Raw genomic sequence first — 9,396 nt, 5'->3', positions numbered from 1 at the left:
GCCTGAAGGAAGAAAGCTGTCAGTATATTTCTCAACAGACCACCATTTCATTCATAAATATGTATAATGTATATGTCTATATTAAAAATAATAAAAGTTTTACACAATATATTTCTGAGCTCCTGTTTTTTGCTCTTCCCACTCCCAAGCAATGAAACATGAAACATAGCAGGGAACTGGAAAAATTATAGAATGAAAAAAATATACTTATAGATGTTCCATTTATAAATAAATAAATATAAAATTTTCAACATGATATGCTCAGGCAAGTAAAAGCTATAGTAAAGTGCAAAAGCATATTTATTCTTGCTTACTATCGTGTTTTCATTTTATTGGAAACTGTTTATTAGGATAGTGTGATCTGCCTACGTGTCACTAAAATGGAGTTAACTTGGATAGAGCTTATTTGAATAGAAGCGCCAGACAAGATTGTCCTTTCTCACCTTTGCTATTTGTTTTATCCATATAGCCCTTAGCTAAGCTGTAAGAACTACCAGAATACTAGAGGTTGTTAAGGTAGGAAGGTGTCTAAATTCAATTTATATGTAGATGATGTAGCCTGGGTTATATATAATAGCACTAATTCTTATGAAACTTTGACCAATGATTATTAGTAAGGCTTCAGGTTATAAAATCAATTTTACAAAATATGGATGGTTTAGCTTTAATAAGAATAATTCTGTGCAAACATAACCAAACATTATAAATTCCATGGATAAACACACAATCAGATATTGGGTATATGGGTAATGCAAAATTTATAAACATTATCAGAATATAATCATAATAAATGAATGACTTAAAATTATATAAGATCTCAGTTGATGAAACAAACTGAAAATATTATGGATGGGAACGATGTCAGTGTTAAAAATTATAATACTTTCCAAAATCCTATTTTTGTTTTTAAATGTAGCATTACAAGTCCTACCAAAGGCACTGAACAATGAGCAAAAACTTTTGTCTGGGACATAAAAAAGCCAAGGGTTACTAAGAAAATGTTGATTAAACCTATGTATAAAATTCCATTCATAAAATATTTTTATGAAGTAGCCATGATATTACAATTACAGCATTTCAACAGGAGCAACGTATTTCCACAAACTTGAAAAATATCCTTTAGCATTCTAGCAGATTTGATAAAGATGTAATTAAGGCAAAGTCCAATATTATCTCCACTCACTGCAATTATTTATAATAAGGAAATAGAAGATGAAGCCTTATTAGGGAATCTTTCTGTGAAAACTGTGGGCTAATTGAACTGGACAAACTTATTAGAGATAGGAATCTCAAAATGGTTGATGAGATAAGAAATGAAATACAACAGCTCAACCCTTTAGATATTTGAAGATGGCTATTCTATCCCCTTTCAGTCTCCTCTTTTCCAGGCTAAACATATCCTTCAACCATTCCTCATAAGGCTTGGTTTCCAGCCCCTTGATCATCTTGGTTGCCCTCATCTGCACATGTTCCAGATTGTCAACATCCTTCTTAAGTTGCGTTGCCCAGAATTGGACACAGTCTTCAAAACATCAAAATACAGAACACATCAGTAAATTCCAAAAAGGACAAAAACCAACAATTTGGCAAACAATAAATTCAATAATGCAAAAACAAACCACAGTCTAGGCTTAAGTACATAAATACATAGGAAAACAAGAGTTGGCTGACAAGGAAGTATCTGGTACTGCTCTTGCTGCAATCCAAGCGGTCTGGTTCAGTTCAGAGAAGCGGTGCAGATGGGCATACAGCTGGTGCCCATATCCTTACACCAGAAGAGGCTGGCGGCAGCAAAATCAAATGTCCGAGAAGGCAATGGTGGCAAGTCTCTTCCCCAGCCTCCTGGATGTACCAACTGCCGATGCAGCTCTTATTGCATTTATTGGAAAAATATCGATGGACCTCAGGCACCAGGCAGGCTCACGAACATCCCTGCCTGTTATTTCCCCTCTGCTTCATAAGGTGATACTGGAAGCCCAGAGGCCGAAAGAGGAATGTTTCCACAGTGTTATAGAAAAAAAGGGGGGTTGGCTTTTGCTGCCCAACTTCCCAAGGGAGTGTCTCCCCTAAGTCCATGATCGGTCAGAGATGAATGGATGGAGGCAAGATCCATCGAAAGCAAGGCAGATCTTTATTTTCCTGTTGCAACAGAGTTCCCTCCCCCTCCTTGCAAGGAGGTTGGAGAGACCCAGAACAAGGGTGCAAGCCCCTATAAAGACTTTTGAAATTGCCCACCCTTTAACCCAGCAGAAATTTCAAGGGACGCTGGGATTGTCTCCCTTTTAGAAATGGGGCTGAATGAAGAATGATCTGATATAAAAACATGAACTCCTAAAGAGAAGATCAGCAGGTGCTTCAAAGTTCTGAAGAAACATGGGGGGGGGGGGGGAGTTTGGCCCAGGGTCAAGGTGGGTGGGTTGCCATGGGAACAATGACCTGCCCTCCTTTGTGACATCTCCTGCTTCTCCCTTAAAAGCCTCCAACTACAGGTGTCCATTGTGGGTTAGTGAGGAGAGACAGAGAGAGAGGTGGGAGTGCAGAAGGAGATTTAGGAGAGGCTTTGGTTTAGGAGAGGCAGGGACTGTTTAAATAGGAGGTGGAGGCAGCAGCAACAATGCGGTCAATTCCAGAAATCCAGGAGGAAGGCAGGATCAGCGGACTTGTCCTTCGCGGGACAGAATGGTAAGTTTGTGGGGCCCCAGCCTATTCTTTGCCCTACCTCCTTCTCCCCAGAACGATTCCCGTAGGTTCATTATCACGTGGTGCTGATAATGCCAAGGTTGCAGGCTCAGTCCCTGCATGGGACAGCTGCACTGCCTGCAGAATCCTTGAGTCTATCTTCCCTAATTGGGGGGGGGGGGGCTGAAGTGGTGACACCCCCCGTGCTGGCGATTCCAGGGTCCCCTCTTAAAGGGGTTTGTATATGGGAGTTACTGGCCATACACTGAAAGGTTGTCAGTGAAGCAGTTTACAAGGTAAAACAATGTATGTTGACAAGGCCTCGCTCCTGTCAGCACTCACGCTGCAGCATCCTGCACTAACTGCAGCTTCCAAGCACAAGGGAAGCCCCACGTACAGTGCATGGCAGCAATCCAGTCTTGAAGCAATCAGGGCCTGAACTATGGTAGCCAGGCTCTCTCGGTTCTGGAGTGGCAGGAGCTGGTACCTCCTTTCTCTCCAAGCCCTGAATGCTCTTGGCTGCCTCTCTGCAGCTGTTATGAAGTCCTACAGTTCATTCAACTGCAGAAAGAGGGAAGGAATTGGTAGGGACGTGCCGGCAATTCTCTATTAGGCTCAACGTATTTCTGTTCTGCGTCACCTCTTCTAGGCTCAGGCGAATGAGAAGCTTCATGCAGCTCAAAAAGAGCAATAAAGTGGCCCCGCTGCAGAACAAGGAGCCTCCTGTGACACCAGGTGAGGAAGTACCTCCCCCACAGACACCATTTTGGGAAGGTCAGGGCAGGAATAGGCTAGGGGGCCGCTCAGGGTATAGGATAGGATTTGGGGGGTAGGGGAAGCTAGTAAGAAAAAAACCAAAAGAGCCAGACTGCTGGCTCTGACCCAAGGCTAGAGGGCCACATTCTCTTATGAGCCTCATTCGGGGGGGCTGTAGGCCAAGACTGGCCCCCAAGGCCTGGGGTTTGCCACCCCTGTAGTAGGAGTGTAGAAGCAGGGGAGTCAAGGAGAAAATCTTTGCAACAATCTTGGAAGCTGCAAAGGGGCGAACTAACCTGTCCCCATGTCCTTCTCTTGTTGCAATGGTGCCAAAGCTCTTCATGACTGTTCTGAAGCCTGAGGTTAGTAGTAGGGGAAACAAAAGAGGGAGTGGATCCCCCAGACCCTCTGGCTGTGGTCTTTGCCCCCAAATCTGCAGTGGCATGGGTTCTTGGGGTGTCAGGATGATGCCAGAGGCATGTCCTGCCCTCTTCCCTGGTGCTGCCCTTCCACTTCTGCCCAGGAGGCTGCAGGGCCCATGGAGGTCCTCTGGGGCAAGGGATGGGGCCCAAGCCTGACGGAGGCCAGTCTTTCCTGGCTTGGGCCTCCTTGTGGGCTCCCTTGCACCTGTCAATGGTGGGTTTTGTAGTTTCACCAAAGGCGTCTCATCCAGCTTTCTCTTTCCTCTGCAGAAGGCAATAGCCCAACGACACCGGTCCCGTGTTTGGCCAGCACCTGAGGAAGGTAAACGAATCTCCACACCTTGGGGACTTTCCACTTAGTAGCCTTATGGTTCATGCCTGAGAAAGACCTCCCAGGCCTTCTTGCTGTATTAGCTGTGCCTTGCAGGCCTTTTTCACTTCGCCTCAGTAGGCAGGGCCCTGACTGACTCCAGCTACAAAAGCTGAGGTGGCTGAACCCTTGGATTTGGGTATTGTTTAGAGGGCTTTCCTGAGAGAGGCTGTTAAATCAGTTTCTCATTTCCGTTCTCTTCCAGAGGACATCATTATTGAAGATCTGTAGGGTTTCCGGTTCTGGTCTCTGCCATGGCAACGTCTCTCCCTTCTGGGACCAGACTCAGACGGAGGGGAGAGGGTTACCTGAGGTTGTAAAACCCTCTAAAAACCCCTGAAGGCAGTCGGGGGACAAGGCACCTGTGGACATCTTTGTGCCTGCTCCTGCTGGTCTCAAGCCCTGCGCCGCTGAGGCAGGCTCCACGGCTGCCATTGCCAGAGGCAAAGCTCCTTCACCTCTTGATATATTGGATCAAAATTAAAGGCGCTTCCAGAGGAAATGTGGACAGTGAGCTGCAATCTGAATGATACTATCGAGATGGAGGGATGAAATCTGAATGTCCTGCCGTGATTGAAAATGGAGAGAAGAGGGGAGGGGAACTTATTATTATTAATTTTATTTTTATTATTTAAAGTCTGCAAGGACTTAACACGTACCCCATCTGGTTTAAAGAAATAAAAGGATCACAAATGGACGTGTGTGGCGGCTATCAGCTTTCCTGTGCGCCAGCTACACTGCAATTCAGGCGATCATAAGCGCGCCCACTTCGCCGCCTTGACTGGGTTGTGGGCAGGGAGCGATGGCTGACGCCCATTTTATGCCCCCCCTCGTCTGTGCCCCTGGCAGGGGCCCACCTCACCACCCCCTAGCTACAGCCCTGGTTGTTGATATTTTATGCATCCCTTGAACCTGTCAATAGTGGGTTTTGTAGTTTCACAAAAGGCGTCTCATCCAGCTTTCTCTTTCCTCTGCAGAAGGCAATAGCCCGACACCGGTCCCGTGTTCGTCCAGCACCTGAGGAAGGTAAACGAATCTCCACACCCTGGGGACTTTTCACTTAGTAGTGTTATGGTTCGTGCCCGAGAAAGACCTCCCAGGCCTCCTTGCTGTATTTGCAGGCCTTGCAGGCCTTTTTCACTTTGCCTCAGGAGGCAGAGCCCTGACTGACTCCAGCTACAAAAGCTGAGGTGGTTGAACCCTTGGGTTTGGGTATTGTTTGGCAGGATTAGTTGAGAGAGGCTGTTAATTCAATCTCTCTTTTTCATTCTCTTCCAGAGGACATAATTATAGAAGACCTTGAATGAGGGTGGAAAAAAATCTGTTGAAGAAAGACAGCACCCAGATTTTGGGGGGCATATAAGTGGAGCAAGCAGGAGAACTCTCTCGGTATTTTGAGGGGGAAATCCCCAAAGCAGAAGAGATCTTTGGACAGCTTCAGAACCAGCCTCAGTGCCACCAGCTTACCAGCCTAGAAAGACTTAAGGACTGGAACTCCAGCATATTTGGGACTTAACTTTCAAACCATTTGGAGTACAAAAACTAAGAAGCCGAAATAGGGACTTTGGAACTATTATCAATTACCACTGTATGGAGAAGACAAGTATAATTTTGTTTTACAGAAATAAAGTTTGACTTGCATTTTTATTTTTCGCTGTGTGTTTTCCCCCTCTCTCTTCTTTTTGTTGTGGTTGTAACAAAATTTAATTCTGTATTTTACTTGAGTTATTTTTGAAGCTTCTTATTTGTTTATTTGTTTTCTTTTTCCTTTTAATTTTTGTTACTGTACTTTCATTTGCTGTATGGGAGAAGGGGAAGGTTAACGAAAGGGAAAGGGAAATTGGATGCTCAGTCTGGGAGAAAGGAAATAGTCTCACTCTTGGGCTGAGCTGAGAATTGCAGGTGTGACCTTGAACAATTTAAAAATAGTTCTGGGAAGCCGCTGAAGTAGAGATGGCGAGTAAACAGGAAGGAGCAACTAGCAGGAAAGCAGGTAATTACCAGGTTTTAAGCACAGGTTGGATGGCCATCTCTCATGAATGATCTAGTTGAGATTCCTTACAACTCTATAAACCTCAGAATGTATCCTAAGTTGGTATCATAGTGGCTTTGTGATGTGAAGAGGGTCTTAGTATCTCACTGCCTAATTTCACCCACCATATAAACAAGCAGGGAAGGAATCTGCAGTCCAGGGATAGCACGACACCTCTTCTTATTTGGTGATCACTTGTAGCCGAGTAAGATTGTCTTCCATAAACACGGTTTTAACAATGAGTCTGTAAAGACGGTGGAGGCCAATTCTGGACCCACATGTCCTTCCACAGTGGGGACATTGGTTCCTGGGCGGGAGTTAATCACAGTGTGGATTTGCCAAGCGTGCCTTCCTCTTGGCATGTTTCTCCCTTGTGTCCTGAGTTCGAGTGTCTTCAAAGCCCATGACACCCTTGGTAAAGGATGTTCTCCAATTGGAGTGCTCGCAGGCCAGTGTTTCCAAATTGTCGGTGTTTATACTACAGAGCCTAGGACTTGCCGATCAGAAGGTCGCGGTTCGAATCCCTGCGACGGGGTGAGCTCCAGTTGCTCGATCCCTGCTCCTGCCAACCTAGCAGTTTGAAAGCACGTCAAAGTGCAAGTAGATAAATAGGTACCACTCTGGCGGGAAGGTAAACGGCGTTTCCTTGCACTGTTCTGGTTCACCAGAAACGGTTTAGTCATGCTGGCCACATGACCCAGAATCTGTACGCCAGCTCCCCTGGCAACAAAGCAAGATGAGCATCGCAACCCCAGAGTCGGCCACGACTGGACCTAATGGTCAGGGGTCCCTTTACCTTTATACTACATTTTAAAGATTTGCCTTGAGACAGTCTTTAAACCTCTTTTGTTGACCACCGGCACTACGCTTTCCATTTTCAAGTTCAGAATAGAGTAGTTGCTTTGGAAGACGATCATCAGGCATCCGCACAGCATGACCAGTCCAACGAAGTTGATGTTGAAGAATCGTTGCTTCAACACTGGTGATCTTTAGGGGTGACCCATAACGGCTATAACTGAAATCAGGCCGGCATGAGCCCTCAAACTCCGCGCGCGTGAGGGTGGCATCGCTCTATCCTTTAGCACCTCTATGTTGACAATCCCACACGGTTCGCATTGGAAACTGAAGCGTTCGATTCCAGGCCGGGAAAGCCCGATGCAGGGACTCCCCCGCTGCTCCCGGCGCCTCTTTGCTCTTCCCACTCGCCCACCTGCGGCGGAAGGGGGAAAGAGGCCGTGCAAGAGATGCCCGGAGAAGAAAGGCTTTGTTCCGCCTCTACCCCTTTCCTATCTCTAGGGTTGCCCCGTGAGGGCGGCCGAAGGACAGGGCGGCCGTCGCGGCTTGAGTGCGTCACGGCGGAGACGCTCACCCACCTGTGCCAGCATGGAAGGGAAGAGAGGCGCCGCTGAGGTGGCGGCGGCTGAAGTCCCGGACCCGGCGGCCGGGGAGTTGCTAGGAGACGGTGAGGGGGCAAGTTGGGCGAGAGGAGGAAGGAGGCGGCGGCCGGGGCGGAGGGAGACCCCCGTTGGCCTCGCGTGGGGTTCGGTGGGGAGAACTTCCTGCTGCGCGCGCTTTAGGATTGCGACCAGCGCGCGTTGCGCGGCTTTGCGCCTAATCCCTGGCGCTGCTCTCTCCGAGCTTTGCCTCCTTTCCTACCCTGAAGGGATGCCACCGAGAAAAGCAGCCCTTGACTCTGGACAAATAAGGGCTCAGGGTGTTCAGGGTATTTTACTGAGAGCTCCTTTTTAGGTGGGGACCTGAGTTCCTGGCAACTTTGGAAAAAGTTAACAGAGTGGACTGGGCAGACAGGACCCCCGGGAACTACTTGATTATTACTGGTTTTTTTTTCTTTTTCGGTGGAGGTTTCTGCCTGCTCAAGAGCGAAATGATAATAAAAAAGATCGTGGACTATCTGTGTCAGGAAAAGAAGATGCCAAGTCTCCCCTCTCTCTCCTCTTGCGTCTCTTTCAGAATGCTATGCGGACTTCTTGAAGGAAGATTTTGACGTGAAGGCGTACACCTCGCAATCGATTCATCAAGCTGTGATAGCTGAACAGTTAGCGAAACTTGCTCAAGGGATTAGTCAGCTGGATAAAGAGCTGCACTTGCAAGTAAGTGCCATGCGTATCACCCAAATCTGTATATATAGGCAGCTGAGGTTCTGAAACGGCATTGGATTGTTTGTTCGACTCTACAGCTTTTAGACCTGCCCCAAAAGGAATGTCATACTTAACTAATTGAAGATGTTTTCTGTCAATGAACGTATATATGGAAAAGTGACGGTTAAATTTTGCCTCCTACAGAAAGTATTCAAATAAACATGCACAGGCAACATTAATATGGTTGTCTCATAGCCAGTGTTATTATGATAATTGTCAGTGTGTAAGCTCTCCAAAATGGCTGTAACTATTGTAAGTGTATAGTAATGTATATCTATGCATGTTTGTGTGTTGGTAGTGGAGAAATAAATGCAAAGTTAAGCTGTGAATGTAAGATGCCCAACCACACAATGTAAATAGTGATAATTGGTTTGCCTTATATACATTGGGATGATCCAAGTGGTTCATTCAGCCTTAAAGAGAGGCTTCAGAGCTTACTTAACTTTATTGGGCACACAAAACTTTTCCAAGATATGCAATTATATTTGTACTTGCTACATAAACTGCTGAGCCTTTCTGGGATCTTCCTTGAGCACAGAGCAGGGAGCCTGTGCCAGTGCTGGAAAACAGAATTTCTTCTTAGGACCCAGCATGCAATCCACAACACCAACTGTATTTGCTTATTAGTATTCTTTTTATAAGAATGCGGTTTGTCCTCTTACATGTAAATGACTCCTAGGAATGTTGTTAACAGAATGCCCAAGTCCTGATGTAAGAGCTGTGCAATGCAATTTGGAATAGAAGAAATATGCTTTGTGATGGTAGAACATGTGGTTTAATTGTGGCTATTGTTTGAACTGAGAAGACAGGAGAATTCAGGATTAGTTAGAATTACCTTTATAGGTAAAATACGGTTATCCTTGTTAAAATATTTGCCAGCATCTTAACAAGTAAACATGAGTAGATTCTGTTGAGGAAATTCTGTATTGAATGGGAGAATTGAACTTCACTTTGGTATTCACACTTAATTAATCAACC

General features: G+C 45.9%; 1 protein-coding gene across 4 annotated transcripts in view; it reads left to right on the top strand.

The window, feature by feature from the left end:
- Positions 1-7,367: 7,367 nt before the first annotated feature.
- The window catches only part of COG5 (component of oligomeric golgi complex 5), a 156,056-nt gene continuing 154,027 nt past the window's right edge, over positions 7,368-9,396 (top strand). For all 4 annotated transcript variants that reach the window (XM_083463445.1, XM_083463446.1, XM_083463447.1 and 1 more), the window contains exons 1-2: positions 7,368-7,721; positions 8,231-8,370. In XM_083463445.1, the coding sequence (XP_083319571.1) occupies positions 7,643-7,721; positions 8,231-8,370 (219 nt within the window). In that variant the 5' untranslated portion in view covers positions 7,368-7,642. The remainder of the gene's footprint in view (positions 7,722-8,230; positions 8,371-9,396) is intronic.

Source organism: Podarcis liolepis (assembly GCF_965112155.1).
Source record: "Podarcis liolepis genome assembly, chromosome: 10".
NCBI classification, from domain to species: Eukaryota; Metazoa; Chordata; class Lepidosauria; order Squamata; family Lacertidae; genus Podarcis; species Podarcis liolepis.
This window is presented reverse-complemented; position numbering and strand designations above follow the sequence as displayed.